Source organism: Scyliorhinus canicula, chromosome 12 (genome assembly GCF_902713615.1).
Source record: "Scyliorhinus canicula chromosome 12, sScyCan1.1, whole genome shotgun sequence".
NCBI lineage: Eukaryota > Metazoa > Chordata > Chondrichthyes > Carcharhiniformes > Scyliorhinidae > Scyliorhinus > Scyliorhinus canicula.
Genome location: NC_052157.1, coordinates 30,957,739 through 30,977,247, shown reverse-complemented (window position 1 = coordinate 30,977,247; position 19,509 = coordinate 30,957,739). Strand labels below are relative to the sequence as shown.

Here is a 19,509-nt window from a genome sequence, read left to right as displayed (position 1 = left end):
GGGAAGTTTGGGGGGGGGGGGGGGGGGGGGGGGGGGGGGGGGGGGGGAGAGAGAAGGGGAAGGGGAAATGCGGGGGGGGGGGGGGCTTCTGCGACGCAGCAGGGGGTGAGAGATGACATGGTCAAGGTCGAAGAAAGGGGCCATCTGGGATGGGCTAGGTACAGTGGATTATAGGGGCACGAGTTAAGTGGGGAAGATGACAGACGGTAGAGGGGATTGGACGCGCAAGCCTCCGGTAAGGTTGGTAACGTGGAATGCCCAGGGACCGAATAGGCCGGTTAAAAGGTCGCGGGTGTTCGCGCAACCTCGGGAGCTTGAAAGCGGGGGTTGTCTTTTTGCAGGAGATACACCTCCCTGTGAAGGACCAGGTTAGGTTAAGGAAGGGGTGGGTCAGGCAGGTGTTTCACTCGGGGTTTGATTTGAAATCAAGGGGTGTGGCGATTTTAATGAGCAAACAAATTGGGATTTGTGAGTGCAAAGGAGGCGAGGGATCCAGGTGGAAGATATGAGATTGTGAGTGGGGTATTGGAATGGGCACAGGTAGTGTTGGTAAATGTGTATGTCCCAAATTGGGATGATGTGGGTTTTATGAGGGGGGAGCTGGCAGCAATCCCGGATTTGGCCACATACCAGTTGATCATAGGAGGAGATTTTAATTGTGTCCTGGAGCCCAGGGTGGATAGATCGAGCCCCAGGTCGATGGGTTAGGGTACGAATGGCAAGGGAGCTGGGGGGACCGGGGGGGGTTATGGAGAAGATGAGTATGGTGGATCCATGGCGCTTTCAGAACCCAGGGGGAAGGGAATATTCCTTCTTTTCACACGTCTATAAGGTGTATTCTAGAATTGGATTACTTTGCAGTGAGTCGGGAGATTTTGGTTGGGGTGGAGGGGGCAGAGTATGCGAGGATAGTTATCTCGTACCATGCACCCCACTGGCTGGATATTCGGTTCAGTACGGGACGAGCGCAGAGGCCGGGGTGGAGGTTTGACTCGGGGTTGTTGACGGATGGAGGTTTTTGTAATAAGGTGCGGTTGGCGATTAGGGATTATGTGGAGTTCAATCAGAATGGGGAGGTGTCGGTGGGCATTTTATGGGAAGCACTGAAGGCAGTGGTCCGGGGAGAAATCATCTCATTTACAGTTCATGCAAATAAGGAAAGGAGGGCAGAACATGACCGTCTAGTGAGCGAGATAGTGGAGGTGGACAGGGGATATTCGAGGGTGCCCACCGTGGAGGAAAAAGTTGCAGGGACAATTTGACAGGCTGACAATGGGGAGGGCGGTAGGGCAACTGCGTAGGGCAAGAGGGGTGCAATACTGTTATGCGGAGAAGACAAGCCGCATGCTGGCGCACCAGCTGCGAAAGCAGGCTGTGTCCAGGGAAATACTGAAGATCCAGACTGGGGCTGGGGATGTGGTGTCAGAGCCAGGGAAGATAAATGAGGCATTTAGAAAATATTATTAGGGACTTAATGAGGCAGACCCAGAAGGAGAGGCGGGGGACATGGGGTGGTTTCTGAATGAACTGGAATGACCCTAGGTGGAGGAAGCAAAGAGGCAAGTGTTGGAGGAGCCCCTGGGGCTGAGGGACGTGCTGAATATTATCAGGGGTATGAAGTCGGGGAAGGCCCCTGGGCCAGATGGGTACCCAGCAGAACTTTATACGGAATTTGCAGCGGACCTGGCACCACATCTGTTGGGGACGTTTAATGAAGCACTGGAGAAGGGGGGAAATTGCAGGAGACGAAGCAGGCAGTAATCACACTAATCTCAAAAAAAGGGACGGATCCGGTTCAATCAGGGTCGTATAGACCCATATTACTATTGAACACAGATGTGAAAATATTGGCCAAGTTGTTGGCGGGGAGAATGGAGGATTGTGTCCCGGGAGTGATTGCAGAAGATCAAACAGGCTTCGTGAAGGGCAGGCAGCTCACGAGTAATATAAGGCGGTTGTTGAATGTGGTGATGAATCCATCGAGAGCTCTGGTACCCGAGGTGGTGGCGACCATGGATGCGGAGAAAGCATTTGATCGGGTGCAGTGGCGGTACTTGTTCGAACTTTTGGGAAGGTTTGGGCCGAGATTTGTGCCATGGGTGCGGTTGCTCTATGTGGCGCCAAGAGCGAGGGTGAGGACGAATGATAAGAGCTCACAAAGTTTTGACTTACACAGGAGCACGAGGCACGGGTGCCTGCTGTCGCTGCTCCTGTTTGCGCTGACCATAGAGCCATTGGCGATGGCTCTCAGGGGGTTGGCAGAGTGACAGGGGATAATGATGGGACAGAGGGAGCATCGGATGTCGCTCTATGCCGATGACCTCTTGCTGGATGTTTCGGATCCGTTGGAGAGTATGGGAAGGATTATGGGCCTGTTGGGGAGGTTTAGAGGGTTCTCAGTATACAAGCTGATTGTAGGGAAAAGCAATGTATTCCCAGTGAATGAGCTGGCACAGCGGGCTAAATTAGGGGGGATTCCATTTACAGTCATGAGGGATAGGTTTAGATACTTGGGGATTCAGGTGGCGAGGGAATGGACGGGGCTCCATAAGTGGAACATAACGAAGCTGGTGGAGGCGGTCAGGGAGGATCTTAAGAGGTGGGACACACTGCACTTAACATTGGCGGGGAGGGTCCAAGTGGTGAAAATGAATATTCTGCCGAGGATCTTGTTTATCTTTCAGGCTCTCCCGATCTTCATACCAAAGGCCTTTTTTCAGAAAGTGGACACAATCATCTCTGACTTTGTATTGGCGAGGAAGGTGCCGAGGGTGGGGAGGACCCTGCTACCGAGGCAGAGGCAGCAGGGGGGTTGGCGTTGCCAAACTTGCTTCATTATTATTGGGCGGTGAATGTTGACAAGGTGCAGCGGTGGTGGGAAGTAGAAGGGATAGAGTGGGTTAGGATGGAGGAGGAATCTTGTAAGGGATCTAGTTTGAAGGCTATGGTGACAGCAGCATTGCCAATGGCTCCGAGTAGGTATTCAGGGAACCCAGTGGTGCAGTCCACGGTGAAGATATGGAATCAGCTGAGGAGGCATTTTAGGGTGGAAGGGATGTCGGTGCTAACGCCGCAGTGCGAGAATCATGGGTTTGAGCCGGAGGGGATTGATAGTGTATACAGGAGGTGGAGGGAAGTGGGGCTGGTCAAGGTGAGGGATTTGTATTTGGAGGAAGGGTTCGCCAGTCTGGAGGAGCTAAAGGAGAGGGTAGAGCTGCCGACGGGTAGTGAGTTCAGGTATCTACAGGTTAGGGACTTTGCACGAAAGGTCTGGAAGGGGTTCCCTAGATTGCCGGGATACACCCTGCTGGAGCGACTGCTGCTTCCGGATGTGGAAGGGGAGGGAAAAATTGGGGATATATATAAGTGGCTGGGGGAGCAGGGAGGCGAGCAGGTGAAGATCAAGGAGAAATGGGAAGCAGAGTTGGGAATGGAGATCAATTGGGGAGTATGGAGTGAGGCACTGCGACGGGTAAACGGGACCTCCTCTTGTGCAAGGATGAGCCTGATACAGTTTAAGGTGGTGCACAGAGTGCATATGACTCGGGCGAGAATGAGTGGGTTCTTTCAGGGGGTAGCAGATGAGCGTGAGAGGTGTGGGCAAATCATGCGCATATGTTTTGGAGTTGTGACAAATTGGGAAGATTTTGGCCGGGAGCGTTTGCAGTCTCAGCCAGGATAGTGGAGGAGGGAGTGGGAGTGGACCCGGACCCGGACCCTTTGGCAGCGATATTTGGGGTTTCAGAGAAGCCGGAACTCATGGAGAGGAGGAAGGCCAATATCTTAGCCTTCGCCTCTCTGATTGCACAGCGACGAATTTTGCTGGAGTGGCGGTTGGCATCGCCACCGGGGGTAGCAGCATCGTTGGGTGACCTGTATGACTTCCTGCGGTTAGAGATGATAAAGTATGAGCTAAGGGGCTCAGCAAGGGAGTTTGAGAAACGATGGGGGATGTTTGTGACCGTGTTTGAGGAGCTGTTCGTCGCAGGGGGGTGGGGAGTGAAAAAGGAGTAAAACCTGTACAAACTGTATGGTTGATTGTTGGGAAGAATGTTTCCCGGGGTATTTACAAGTTTGAATAAAATGCGTTTTTTTTTAAAGTCAAAGGAAAGTATGTTTCTTTTTTAGATTGTTTGGGGTGTGGGATAGGATGGGAAGAGAGGTATTTTTAGTTTGTACAGGAATATTTAGAATGAAGGGACGAGAAGTTAAGGCATCTGAAATTAACTGACACTCAACATTAAATGTTTTTGTCTCGAGTACATTCCATATTTTATCTTACTCAGGACAGACCTTAATCTCGGCAGACAGTCCAATGTAGCACTCAGACATCGTCTGTGAGGTTGGAGATAATAAATCGAAGTCCTATCTAGCTGTTCCAATGGTTTATACTGATATTAAAGATCCCCAGTGCATTACCTTTTTTAAAATAAATTTACAATACTCAATTCTTTTTCCAATGAAGAGGAAATTTAGCATGGCTATTCCACCTACCCTGCACAAATTTTTGGGTTGTGGAAGTGAAACCCACGTAAACACGGGGAGAATGTGCAAACTCCACACAGACCTGGGGCCGGAATCGAACCTGGGACCTCAGCGCCGCAAGGCAGCAGTGCTAACCACTATGCCACCCTGCCGCCACCCCCCTCCCCTGCGCCCCCCAAGTGCATTACCTAAAGAGGAGGTCTTCCTAGTGTCCTGATGAGTGACCCTCCCTGAATTACCACAATCAGCTTATCAAATATCTCAATGCTGTTTATGTGATCTTGAGTGCAAAATTCATATTGTGTTTGCCATCAAATGAGTCAATGCACTGCAAAATAATTAAATGCACTTGGAATTGATTGAGAAATGTAAATACACTATTTTTTCTCACTTCATTATTAAAAGTTTGCATCGGCACCATGCAAAGTTCCTTCTTGCAGGTTATTACAGCTGTGCAATTCGGTGTTGATTGTTGCATTCAAAAAGGTCAGTATTTACAATTACGGTAAAATACCAATTCAAAGTAAGTTGGGGAAAATTGAAAAATCTTCATTCACTCACCAAAATGCAGTCCACTTTTGATTGTACAGTTTTGCTGTGGAGAAAGAAAATTCATTAGTAACACCTATTCCAATTACAGCTAACCGTGGCAAATTAAGTTTCAATTTTGAATTAGTGACCTTTACAGAAAATATAAATTTACATCCTTGCTCTGCTCAAGAGCTGAAGCATTTTGGCTAATGTGATGCCAGTTTTGTTGCATCAGTTCATGATACTGCTCTCAGGAAAAACGCCACCAGAATGGCTTCACGATGAGTGTGCATTTGAAGATAATGCCTTAGAGATCTGAGGTTTTATCAGTTTTGTGTTTAATTTTTAAATACAATGTACAATTGTGTTGAAATTTTAAACAGCTTATGTGCTATAAAAAAACAGATACATAATTCTAGCCGGATATCCAAATACATATTTTTGAAATACTGCACTGGAAAGAAGTCAATCGCATTTTCATGATTAAATTAATTCTAAACTTTTTAATGCAAATCAGCATAAATTAAAGGTGGAAAATATGCTTATTCTCGTGGTCATGCCTAATAATTTGAGCTACTCTGATATCCAGAATAAATTCTGTACTCCGCAATGTGCCATCATGCAATATTATTAAAGCGTGAATAACAGTCAACGTTACATCGAGAGAGAGAGAGAGAAAATGAATGTCATTCACAAAGGCAAATAACAGAGGCGGTAAGTTATTCAGCCGACAGCCAATACAATGATATCTTAAATCTTATTTTTCTTTCAGATGTTCTCGAGTGAGTTATAGCTTTGCAAATATGCTTCCAACTCTCCTGGAATCCTTTCAACCCACATCACAATTTGCCCGCAGTACTGAGATTACATTGGTCAAAATCATATTAATTAATTGTTTTCTTATAAACAGCTCGCAGGTGCATGGAATGCCCAAGTAGCAGAACACAATGAATCATAGAAAATACATTATATTTTACGTTCTGTGGCATGGTCCTCAAATGGAAAAGTAAAGGGTTTTGTTCTCAGGGCTGAAATTCCAGCTCTTCAATCTCTCCCCAACACCTCCCCTCTTCCCCAACAAAAATACACATCACAATAAATCTGACCAGTTCCAAATCTGTAACATGCCTATTTGATACAATAGGAATCTTGGGTTTCTGCAGGCAGTTAGAATTGCAGAATGTACAGTGCAGCAGAAGGCCCATGGAAAGAGCACCCCACTTAAGCCCACACTTCCAACCTATCCTCGTAACTCAGTAACCCCACATAGCTGTGTGCGATTCTGAGCCTTCACTGCAAGGGTGCATTTCGGAGCAATGGCTGGGTACTTTGGTCTACAGCCTGACCTCCACCCCAATCAGTGATGTGGATGAGGCATTAAGTCTCTCTAACTGAATCCTACCAAAACTTAAGGCCATTATCTGAAACCCCTCTAACCCAACCCCCTCCACAAGTCAATCAATGTCCCTGGTTGCCACCTCTTCAGCCTATACAAAAACTAAGCACAGAGGAAGTTTCACAGGCCTTGAAAGTCGTTCAGAATCGAAATTGTCCACAGCATGGTTTGTAAAAGTGAGGCAAAACTGTATTGCCATTCTGAGGACACCTGATTTAGTAACAGTCATGGACATCACAATACATCCCAATGTAACTACATCAAGAATGTCCCAGGCTCAATTTTCGAGTTAGCTTATCTTAGTTGGAAAGCATTGATCAAGGTGGGGCAGAAAATCCACTTGTTGCTATTCACAAACTCCCATGGGGAAAAAGTGCATGCATAAACTGATAATACTTGTTCTGGATTCCAAAGAAAATCAGAGGAAATCACAGGATTGTGTCTGCACGGGCTCCCCAAATGAACATTATGACTTGGTGCAATTCTCCTGCCTATTTCCTGTAACCCTACACCTTGATTTCTATATATATATATATATAACCAATTAAATTAATTTATCACTTTTAAAACCTCAATTAGATCGCCATTCAATTTTCTAAACTCAAGAGTACAAGACAAACTCATGCAATTGGCCTCAATTTAACTCTTTTAAGTTTCAGTTGTAATCTGAACTGTATCTCCAGGGCCACCATTTATTTCCTGACATTTTGTGCACAAAAACTGTATGTTGTACAACAGATAGGGTCTGCAAGGGTCCCGTACAACTGAAATATCACTTTCTCACTTTTGTATTTTAATCCCCTTGAGATAAAGGCTAAACTCCATCAAACATCATTACTTTTTGTATCTGTGAACTAGCTTTTAGTGATTTGTGTATCCTAGCTTCTATTAATATTTGTCTTCCTCATGTCCAAATGGATAGATAACCTCACACTCCCCATACTGAATTCTATCTACCATAGTTTGGCTCTTTTAGTCTTATGTCAGTTTGTAACTTTCTGCTCCCAACTACGCAATGTATTATACAACCTAATTAATGTCATCTGTAAATTTGAATGTATAACTGCTTATTTCTTCATCCAAATCATTTACATGATGTAAATCTGATTCCCCCGTACAACCAAGAAACGGCACTTAGCTGATCCCTATATTTACCTCTCAACCCATAACTGACCAATGTCTATTGAGTTAGTCTGCCGACACAATAGCAAAATTCACAAATAAAGAATGACCATTAGGGGCAGCGCGGTAGCATTGTGGATAGCACAATGGCTTCACAGCTCCAGGGACCCAGGTTCGATTCCGGCTTGGGTCACTGTCTGTGCGGAGTCTGCACATCCTCCCCGTGTCTGCGTGGGTTTCCTCCGGGTGCTCCGGTTTCCTCCCACAGTCCAAAGATGTGCAGGTTAGGTGGATTGGCCATGCTAAATTGCCCTCAGTGTACAAAATTGCCCTTAGTGTTGGGTGGGGTTACTGGGTTATTGGGATAGGGGGAGGTGTTGACCTTGGGTAGTGTGCTCTTTCCAAGAGCCGGTGCAGACTCGATGGGCTGAATGGCCTCCTTCTGCACTGTATTTCTATGAATTTGGAAGGGGGCTTATCATTTTTAGTGGGAATATATTCCAATAAAAATCACTGCCTCAGAAAGAGTGTTAAGGGAAAGAGTGTTATCAGAGTGTTACGATAAGGAATCAGACTAATAATTAATGAAAACTTGTTCCAGTTAAACATTGCAGAAGACAATATAAAATTTTCAGGTTTTCACTGCTCGTTAATGTTTATACTGAAAGCAAGTAATTATAAAAAGATGCACATAGCAGTCTAACATAATATAGGAATAATCACAATTACAAGACAAATGAACAGTGATAAAATATCAAGGGAATTAGGGATGGCAAATAAATGCTGGCATTACCAGTGAAATCCCCATCACAACGAGCAACTTTAAAAAAAAACATATTTTTCATTTATTAATGAGACTTAGTTCTCAGCTGCTTCACTGGTGCACTGACAGACCAGCAGGCTATGGGTGATAGCATTTCTGATCGTCTCCCTTGTCCCCCTCCACAACTTGCTTTTATCCTTACCCATATAGAGTATCTGACTGATCTGCAGATTGACATTCTGTATCATCAGATGGCTCAATGTTTTCTTTCGGGGGGGGGGGGGGGGGGGGGGGGAAGGACACTACAATTCAAATTGACTTTTCTAACTTACAAAAAAAATCCTTTGAAATTATACTGAGATGCATAGCTTCTAAGCAACAAACAGCTGTCAACATTTAGCCCTGACAAAGTGTGATTTGTTCTGTACATTACAATATAAACATGTTTTGTTCACCTGAGGAAGGAGCTGCGCTTCGAAAGCTAGTGATTCGAAACAAACCTGTTGGACTTTAACCTGGTGTTTGTCAAGATGTCTTTTGAATGCCGTTAATGTATTTGCTTCCACAACCTCCCCTGGCAACGCGTTCCAGGCACTTACCACCCTCTGTGTAAAAAACCTGCCTCACACATCTCCTCTAAACTTTGCCACAAGGACCTTAAACCTATGCCCCCTGGTGACTGACCCCTCCACCCTGGGAAAGAATGCCTGCCCAGCCACTCTATCTGTGCCTCACAATCTTGTTTTGTTTCTCTGGTGCTATATAAATGCAATCTATATAAATTGCTGAATATCTGGAGAGGTGCAGACACTCACCTAGCTCTGAGCCAGCACATCCTCTTCCAATTCAATCCACTCTCTCCGTCTGTCTGGTGTTGTAAGACTTCTTACTGTGCCACCCCAGCATCTCCACATCATTATTTGTTATAACAGTTTATAAACTTATATGAACTACTTGGCCTAATTAGAGCCTTTTACCAGATTCCAATGTCATGAATTTCCAGACACAACTATACTTTGGGTGCACTGTCATGCAAGGACTTCCCAGGGTCAAGTTCACCTGCAGACTCCATTCCCTTCTCAGCACAACTAGCAATGGACAATAAATATAGCCTCATTAGGGTCACTCACACTAGAACAAACTAAACACAAGTCAGTATCAAGGGATTGACAAGTTGAAAACAGAGAGCGAGAAATAAATTATTTCCTCAAAGGATTGTTAAAATATGAAATGGTTTGCCACTGGAAGCGAGTACGGTGAAAATTAATACACCTTGGGGGAAGCAGAATAAGCATTTAAAGTCAAGAATGACATTACTATGTGGAGATAGATACAAATGGCCTACTAAACTGAAAGCTTCAAATTATTGGAATATCTCAATAAAATTATACATTTTGTAACTATTTGGTGTCCAATAACCTTCATGGGATACATTGAAATCCTTGTTTAACATTGCTTTTTTAACCTGGTTGTGTTTTAATGTCACAAAGTCAATGGGTGCTGCAATGTCGTCGAGCACTGCATCAGTCGTTTTTATGTCACTTCCCACATGGCTGACTGACGCCATTATGAAGGGGTCTCCCCCAATCTCCAAGTTGCCCCTCTGAACCCTCTAGGTTCAAAAGAGTGGCATAAAGGAGAAAAGAGAGGCAGAAGGAAGCAGAAGTTTAAGGAGGAAAGTCCAGAGCTCAGCTCTTTGGCAGCTGAAGGCATGGCTGTCAATGATGAAACAATTAAAATCAGAGATGCTCAAGAATCTAGAATAGGAGGAACACAAATATCTGAAGGTTTTGGGCTAGCAGAGATTACAGAGGGGCAAGGGCAGGCTATGGGTAAATTTGAAAACAAGGATGAAGAGCATGCATTGAGGGGTTGGGAGAAGAGGACTGGGTGTGAGTCAGGACACATTGAGCAGCTAAGTTTTGGACAGTGTTAATTTTCCCAGGTTAAATTGGGAAAAAATAATTGGGTACTCTAAATTTAAAAGAAGATGAGGAAACAAAGTGCCGTATCTCCAAATTTGCAGATTACACCAAGTAGGGTGGGAGGGTGAGCTGTGAGGAGTTGCAGAGATCCTTCAGTATGATTTGGGCAAGTTGAGTGAATGGGCAAATGAATGGCAGATGCAGTATAATTTGGATAAATGCAAGGTCATCCACTTTGGGAGCAAAAACAAGAAGGCAGCCTATTATCTGAATGGCCATAAATTAGGAGAGGGGAATGTGCAACCAGACCTGGGTGTCCTCGTACACAAGTCACTGAAGGCAAGCATGCAGGTGCAGCAGGCGGTAAAGAAGGCAAATGGTAAGTTGACCTTCATTGCAAGAGGATTCGAGTACAGGAGCAGGGATGTCTTGCTGCAATTATACAGGGCCTTGATGAGGCCACACCTGAAATATTGTGTGCAGTTTTGGTCTCCTTATCCAAGGAAGGGTGTTCTAGTTATAGAGGGAGTGCAGCAAAGATTTACCAGACTGATTCCTGGGATGGCAGGACTGACGCACGAGGAGAGATTGAATCGGTTAGGATTGTATTCGCTGGAGTTCAGAAGAATGAGGGGGGATCTCATAGGAACCTAAAAAATTCTAACAGGACTTGACAGGACAGATGCAAGAAGGAAGTTCCCGATGGTGGGTTTATCCAGAACCAGGGGGAACAGTCTGAATACATGGGGTAACCATTTAGGATAGAGATGAGGAGTAATTCCTTTACCCAGAGAGTGGTGAGCCTGTGCAATTCGTTACCACAGGAAGTAGTTGAGTCCAAAACATTGTATGGTTTCAAGAAGCAGTTAGATATAGCACTTAGGGTGCAGGGGATTAAAGGATTTAGAGAAAGCAGGATTAGGCTATTGAGTTGGATGATCAGCTATGATCATAATGCATGGCAGAGTGGGCTTGAAGGGCGAAATGGCCTCCTCCTGATTATATTTTTTTCTGTTTTATAAATCATTGGAGGACACCAGAGGTAAAGGTGTGAGACTAGGAAAGAAGCCATTGCAGGTGATTTTCTAGTTACGAATGGACAGATAAGAAAGAAACCAGAGAGCGCAGTCCACTCAGCTGGAAAATGTTGGAGAGAGTTGAAGGAGTATTGGATTTGGGTTTATTGTCACGTGCACGGAGGTACAGCGAAAAGTATTGTCCTGCGTACATGAAAAACATAGGACATACGATAAATACACAATGTAAATATATAGACTTAGACACCAGGTGAAGCATCAGAGTGTAGTACTGCTCAGTACAGAAGATGCATGGTGAGATCAGTTCAATCCTAAGAGGGTCATTCAGGAGTCTGGCAACAACTAGGAAGAAGCTGTTTTTGAATCTGTTAAGTATGCGTTCTCGTGAGGAAAATTTCCGGTATTTGGGAATCCAGGTGGCACGAGACTGGGGCAGGCTGCATAAGTTAAATTTGGCCAGGGTGGTGGAGCAAATGAAGGGAGAGTTTCGGAGATGGGATGCACTCCCGCTGTCGCTGGCAGGGAGGGTGCAGACTGTAAAGATGACAATCCTCCCTCGATTTTTGTTTATTTTTCAGTGCCTCCCGATCTTTATCCCACAGTCCTTCTTCAAAAGAGTTAACGGGCTGATCATGAGCTTTGTCTGGGCGGGAAAGTCTCCGCGGGTAAAGAAGGCGATGTTGGAGAGGAACCGCAGCGAGGGAGGGCTGGCTTTGCCGAGTCTGGTTAATTATTACTGGGCGGCCAACATCGCTATGATAAGGAAGTGGATGGTGGGTACGGGGTCTATTTGGGAGCGGGTGGAGGCGGCTTCGTGCAGGGGCTCCAGTTTGGAAGCCCTGGTCACGGCTCCTCTACCGCTGCCGCCGGCCAAGTACACCACCAGCCCGGTAGTGGTGGCGACCCTGCGGATATGGGGCCAGTGGAGGAGGCATGTGGGGGAGATGGGGGCGTCTGTCTGGGCGCCAATCTGCGACAACCATCGGTTTGCCCCCGGCAGTATGGATGGGGGGTTCCGAGTATGGCGGCGAGCAGGGGCGGGAAGGGTGGGTGATATGTTCCTGGAAGGGAGCTTCGCGAGTTTGAGGAGCTTGGAGGAGAAATTTGGGGTGGTAAGGGGAAATGATTTTAGATACCTACAGTTGCGGGACTTTGTTCGTAGACAGGTCCCATCTTTCCCGCGCCTCCCGCCAATGGGGATCCTAGACAGAATAGTCTCTGGGAGGGATGAAGGGGAGGGTAGAGTCTCGGGTATTTATAAGGTGCTCATGAGGGAGGAAGGGTCCCAGACAGAGGAACTGAAACTTAAATGGGAGGAGGAGCTAGGCGGGGAAATGGAGGATGGGCTGTGGGCAGAGGCCCTGAGTAGGGTAAACTCGACCGCGACATGTGCTAGGCTCGGGCTGATCCAATTTAAGGTCGTTCACCGGGCCCATATGACGGTGGCTCGGATGAGCAAATTTTTCGGGATAGAGGACAAATGCGCTAGGTGTGCGGGAGGACCAGCGAACCATGTTCACATGTTTTGGGCATGCCCTGAGCTGAGGGGGTACTGGGAGGGATTTGCGGGGGTCATGTCCCAGGTGCTAAAAACAAGGGTGGTGATGAGCCCAGGGGTGGCAATTTTTGGGGTTTCGGAAGACCCGGGCGTCCAGGGGGAGAAAGAGGCCGATGTGCTGGCCTTTGCTTCCCTGATAGCCCGGCGACGAATACTATTGGCGTGGAGGGACTCAAAGCCCCCGAAGACGGAGTGGTGGCTTGCGGACATGTCGAGTTTCCTGGGGATGGAAAAAATCAAGTTCGCCTTGAGGGGTTCTGTGCAGGGGTTCACCCGGAGGTGGCAACCATTTATTGACTTCTTTGCGGGAGAGTGAGCGTCAGCAGGGGGGGGGGGGGGGGGGGGGTTTTAGAGTAGAGTAGGAGGGAAAATATGGCGGGTAGTACCGGTGGGAGGGGAGCGGGCTTGTGCAATATGTTACGGTGGAAGTATTGAAAGAACGTGGATGTTTGCACATTTTTGCCTTTTTTGCTTCCTTTCTGATGATGTCTGTAACTGTTTATAAAGCCAAAAACTACCTCAATAAAATTGTTTATTAAAAAAAAAACTATGCGTTCTCGGACTTTTGTATCTCCTGCCTGATGGAAGAGTTTGGAAGAGAGAATAACCTTTTGGGGGGGGGGGGGGGGGGGGGGGGTCTTTGATTATGTTGCCCGCTTTCCCAAGGCAGCGGGAGGCGTAGACAGAATCAATAGGTTGGAGGCGGGTTCACGTGATGTACTGGGCTGTGTTTATGACTTTCTGTAGTTTCTACGGTCTTGGGCTGAGCAGTTGCCATACCAGTTGTGATGCAGCCAGATAGGATGCTTTCTATGGTGCATCTGTAAAAATTGGTAAGAGTCAATGTGGATGTGCCGAATGTCCTTAAGTTTCCCGAGGAAGTATAGGTGCTCTTGTGCTTTCTTGATCGTAGCATCAACTCGGGTGGACATGTCAGAAAAGCAGCAGCCAATCTGCACACAGCAAATTCCCACAAGCAGCAATGTGATAATGACCAGATATTTTTCTTTACTACACACAGCTCCCCTGTTCTTCTTCAAAATGGGATCTTTTATATCCACCTGAGCAGGGAGTCAGGGCCTCACGTTAAACATCACATGCAAAAACTCCCTCAGTGTTACACTGGCGTATCTGGTCTTAATTTTTGTGCTCATGTCCTGGAATGGGAATTGAAACCATAACCTTCTGATTCTGAGCTGAGTGTACCACCAACTGAGCCCTAGCTGACAATTTATAGGAGAGAAACTGCAGAAAGTTGCAAGTGTAAAGATAGGACAAGGGGGAACCCTTAGAGTAAGTGTGAACCAGGCAAGGAAGGGAAAGTGAGGGAAGCAGTAGAAGCAGCTGAACAGATAATCTCAAGGTTTGTGACAAAACAGTCCATGAGCTCTTCATACTCGTGAGCTACAGGTGGGGGAGACAGAGAAAATAGGTTTAAGAGTCTGGAATACAGAAAAGAAGCCAGAATTATCTTTACGTTCCACAATCATCACAGAAAACTGAGCAGTTTCGCAGATGACAGTTGGGCCTCACAGAGCTGAACTCATTAGGGGAGATGACATCAACTGCCCTTGACATCAAGTCATTGACTGGTTGTGGTATCAGGGAGCCCTAACAAAACTGAAGTCAATGGGAATCAGGGAGAAAACTCTCCACTGGTTAGTGTCACACCTAATGCAAAGGAAGATGGTTGCAGTTGTTGGAGGGCAATCGTTTCACCCCCAGTACATCAGTCGGAATTCCTCAGGGTAGTGTCCTAGGCCCAACCATTTTCAATTGCTGCATCAAAGATCTTCCCTTTAACATAAGTGAGGATGTTCGATGATTGTACAGTGTTCAATACCATTTACAATTCCTCAAATATTGAAGCAGTCCAAGTCCATGTGCAGCATGTCCTGGACAACATTCAGGCCTGGTCTGATGTGTGGGGTAAATCTTACTTGCCACTTGGTGTCTGGCAATGGCCATCTCCAATTTGAGAATCTAACTATCTCCCTTGACATTCAACGGCACTACTATCAATGAATCCCCCACTATCAACATTCTGGACCAACCATATAAATAGTGATGCCATAAGTGAAGGTTAGAGACTGGGAATTCTGTGGCAAGACCCAAAGCCTGCCCATTTTGACAAGGCACATGTCAGGAGTGTGATGGAATACTCTCCACTTACCTGGGTGGGTGCAGCTCCAAAAACACTCAAGAAACATGACCCCATCCAGGCCAAAGTAGTCCATTTGACTGACACCCCTTCCACCAACTTCAACATTAATTTATTCCCTCCTTCACAAATGCACATGGCAGGAGGGTGTATTATATGCAGGATGCACTGCAGGAATGCATCAAGAAACCATTCTTGAAAACTCTTATCACCTCAAAGGACAAGGGCAGCAGACACATGAATACCACCTGAAAGATCCCCTCCAAGCCACACACAATCGGACTTGGAACCATATCACTATTTCTTCACTACCACCGAGTCGAGCTCTCTCCTCAATGGATCTGATAATAAATGGTTTCACCAGATTCTATCAAGTCTGTGTCTCATGGACTTAAGTGAGCAGAGATGTGAGCCATACCAGGGAAATTACCATGTGAGAAAGAGTGATGGCTGTAATGGCGAGTAGGACAAAGGAGGAGATGATGACTAAGATGGTTTACTGACAACTAAACTCTTCACTTCTACATCGCATTAGTCAGTACAGATTTGAGCCATACTCCAGCCACATGTAATTCTATCTGATTAATGGGCTAATAAGGAATGTAGCCTGAATATGCAAATGTCTGTTCTGCAGGATGTTACAGTCATTGTGCAAGATACTAAACACCTACACAAATAAGAACTGTGCTATTTTCATGATGGAATAAAGGCCTTCAAAGAACAAATTAGCGTTCATTTATGCAGTGCCTTTTACATCCTCAGGATATCCAACAGTGCATTACAACTAATGGATTACTTCTGTAGTGCTGCAAATGTCACTATGTAGCCAAACGTGGCATTTAACTCATCACAAGATCCCACAAATAATACGTGTAAATGAATGGACCACTGTAGAGGACATGGAGAGCAGAGTAGAGCGCATACCACTGCCACGCTGTGTTAACTCAGCATTGTTACAAATACACTGCCCTTACTCATGGATTTTTGCTGCCTTTTTCATATTCCACAACTACAAAGCTGGAAAAAAAATAATTAATAGGTTCCAGTGCACCAAAGAGGCTTCCAGTAAGAACCACATCCAACAACCTGCTCTGAAAATTCTGCTCAGAGCTGTGACAAATTCTGCTGACAGCTGTGACAAATTCCACCACAGCAGCTGAGACAATCCACAACATTCTAAATCAATCTAAATAAAACTACCCGCAACATATTTTTTTAAAAATTCACCTCATCTCTCAATGTTAATGTTCCTTTAAAATATTCCAGGATCCAGATTCACATTTTTGCCAAAACTAACCATTTCTTCCTCAGACCATGCCCTATCAGTGCACCAGGTTTTGTTGAAATCCATCAATTAGCATTTGAGATACATTGTTTATGGACAAATAGACTAACAAGGATGAAAACATTATACCTCTTCCCACCCTTGGTGGCAGAGAAAATAATCTGTCTGGTATATTGACCAGAAAGCTGCTCCTCTTTGAACAGTGCTGTAGGATCTTCCACATCTAGCCACGGGCAGTGACTTGCTTCTAAAGATGCCCCCAGTAAGGCATCACTCCATTTGCGCTGCATCATGTTCCAATCTGAAATGAGACTTCAAACTATACTCTTTGAACACAGAGGTGACAGTGCTGTCAACTAAGTCAAGCTCACAGCACCCTCAAAAAAAATCACCCTTGGCTCAGTGGCAGCACTCAACTCTGAATCAAATGGTTTGGTTTCAAGCCCTATTCCAGATACTTAAAACAATATATTGGCTGATACATGATCTACAACATCATACGTGATTCTTTTTGGCAAGACATTAAATCAAGGCCCTCGAGGTGGACATAAAGGGCCTGTAATATTATTCAAATGGCAGGGAAGTTCTTCCATTATTCGGGTAACATTTAGCCCTCAACTAATACCTAAACCAGGTGATCCAGTATTTGTTTCATCGGTGTTTGTGGGAGCTTATTATATGCAATCGGCTGCAGGACACTTGAGACATGCTGAGGTCATTTTTTAAAAAAATCATAATTTGCAAACTGCAAAGACCAAAACTACAACATCGCTTTGTTTTGGTCCCAACTTGGTGTACAGAATGACAAAGCAATAGAAAATGAAGTTGATTGCAATATAAAATAAAATAAAATTACACAAAAAAGTCCAGACTAGGGTACTTGATTAAGCCAAATGGTATAGTTGAAGAGTCGATTGTACAGTCCAAAACTGGGCATCATAGGAAAAAGCCATCAGCAGAATTATATTCCATTGAAGTCAGTAAAGTCAGGTCCAGCATATCCTTCACTCCAGCATTATCAAAGCAGCAGGTAAATCTGATTCAATGAGTTGTCGCAAAGAGCATGCTCGGAGCAGCATCACGCACATGTAAAAACAAAGCACCACCCTGGTGCAGCTATAACACAAGACAAGATCCATGTTAAACAGCATAAGCAGTATGCAGAAGACATAACTAAATGATTGCTCAACCAACAGACAAAAGCTCTGTAGTCCTGTCTCATCCGTTATTAAAATGGCGGTAAAAAATTAAACAACAAGCAGAGGAGGTTCCAAGAACATCCACACTCAGCCCAGCATGCAAATACAAAAGCAAGGCTGAAGTAGTTGCAGCCACCTTCGGCCAGAACTGCAGATTTGATGATCTACATTCCGAGAAGCCAGTCTTCAGCCAATTCGATCAATTCTATGTGATGACAAGAAAGGCCTGAACGCAATGGCCTGAATACAGCAACAGCACACCAGCTATAGTACTGAAGACAGCTGCTGCATAACTAGCCATGCTTCTAGTCAAGCTGCACCAGTACAGATACAACACTGGCAAGGCACAAGATGACTTGCTCATTCAGAGAATCGGCACAGACACAATGGACCGAATGACCCCCATCTGTACTATTAACAACTGTGATTCATCCTGTTCACAAAAAATAGAACAAACCCTATCTGGTTAATAACCATCCTATAAATCTAGTCTCAATCAGTAAAGGAAAGTGTTGCCCACAGTGTCTTTTGGTAAACACATACCAATAACTTGCTCAGCATTGCTGAGTTTGGGTTTTGCAAGGCCCATGCAATGCCAGACCTCATAACAGCCTTGGTCCAAAAATAAAAGAGGCTGAATACCAGTGGTGAGATAATAGTGATTGCCCTTGACCTCAAAGCAGCATTTAATCAAGCCTTTATCAAGGGACCTTAATAAAATTAAAATCAATGGGAATTAGGAGGGAAGCTCTCTATGGCTGCAGTCACAGTACAAAGGGAAATAGTTGGAGAGCCATCCCATTCTGTTGCTTATCAATGACCACCCCTCAATCACAAGGTCAGAAGTGGGGGAAGTTTGCTGATGATTGCAGAGTGTTCAGTACTATTCAGGACTCTTCAGATAATAAACCAGCCTTTGATTGCATGCAAGACCATTCAGACCTGGGCTGATAACATGTGTCATACTAGTGCCAAGAAATGACCACCTCTAGCAAAAGAGTTTTTAGAACCGCTTCCACTTGATGTTCAACAACAAATATCACTGCCGAATGAATCCCACACGATCAGCGCCCAGGGGATCACAAAGAATCAGAAATTTAACTGAACCAGCCACATAAATACTGTGGCCTACAAAAGCAGGCCAGAGATTGGATACTTTGTGATGAGTAACTCACCTCCTGGTTCCACCAAACCTTGCCACCATCTGCAAGGCACAAGCCCAGTGTAATGGAATATCCTTCATTTGCCTGGATGAGTGCAGTTCCAAAAACACACAAGCTCTACACCATTCTGATCAAAGCAGCCCACTTTGTTGCCACCTCATCCACCACATTCCAACTTTCACTCCCTTCACCATCAGCACACCATATCAGCAGCGTGTAGCATCTACAAGATGCACTCCAACAACTAACCCAGGCTTCGTCGATAACATCTCCCTCTGACCTCTACCACTTATAAGGAGAAATGAGGTGAATGACAATGCCATCACCTTCTCAAAGGCAATTAGTGATGGGCAATAAATGCTGGCCTAGCTAGTGGCAACCACAACCCGTAAACTATTTTTAAAAGTTCTCAAAGTCACCCAATATCCAGACTTGGAGATATATTGACATATTTGTCACTGGTCAAAAAGTCAGGAAATTCCAACCAAACACTACTGTGGGAGTACCTTCAAAGCATAGACAGTAATGGTTCAAGAAAGCTGCTCATTGCCCACATTCTCAAAGATTGACCTCGTCAGTAACACCCATGTCTTAAAATTGAGAAATAAAATAGATTTGGGAAGCTCGGTCCTCCCTCCTAATTGGTTGGCAGCAATCAAATTAGCATCCAATTAATTGTAATCTCAACAAGAGTGAATTTTAAAATTTCAGATCACTAAAACATTGCTCACAGATTAATTACATATGAGATGGCACAATGTCACAGTAGTTAGCTGTCTCACAGCGCCAGGGACCCAGGTTCAACTCTGATCTTGGGTGACTATGTAGAATTTGCACTTTCTCCCCGCGTCTGCGTGGGTTTCCTTCGGTTTCCTCCCACAGTC

The 19,509-nt window shown here is 45.2% G+C and overlaps 1 protein-coding gene across 3 annotated transcripts in view; it reads right to left on the bottom strand.

Annotated features, from left to right (window-relative positions):
- Positions 1-19,509, bottom strand: part of rfx7a (regulatory factor X7a) — a 77,503-nt gene that overhangs the window by 40,054 nt on the left and 17,940 nt on the right. For all 3 annotated transcript variants that reach the window (XM_038812906.1, XM_038812907.1, XM_038812908.1), the window contains exon 2: positions 5,047-5,080. In XM_038812906.1, coding sequence (XP_038668834.1) covers positions 5,047-5,080 — 34 coding nt within the window. The remainder of the gene's footprint in view (positions 1-5,046; positions 5,081-19,509) is intronic.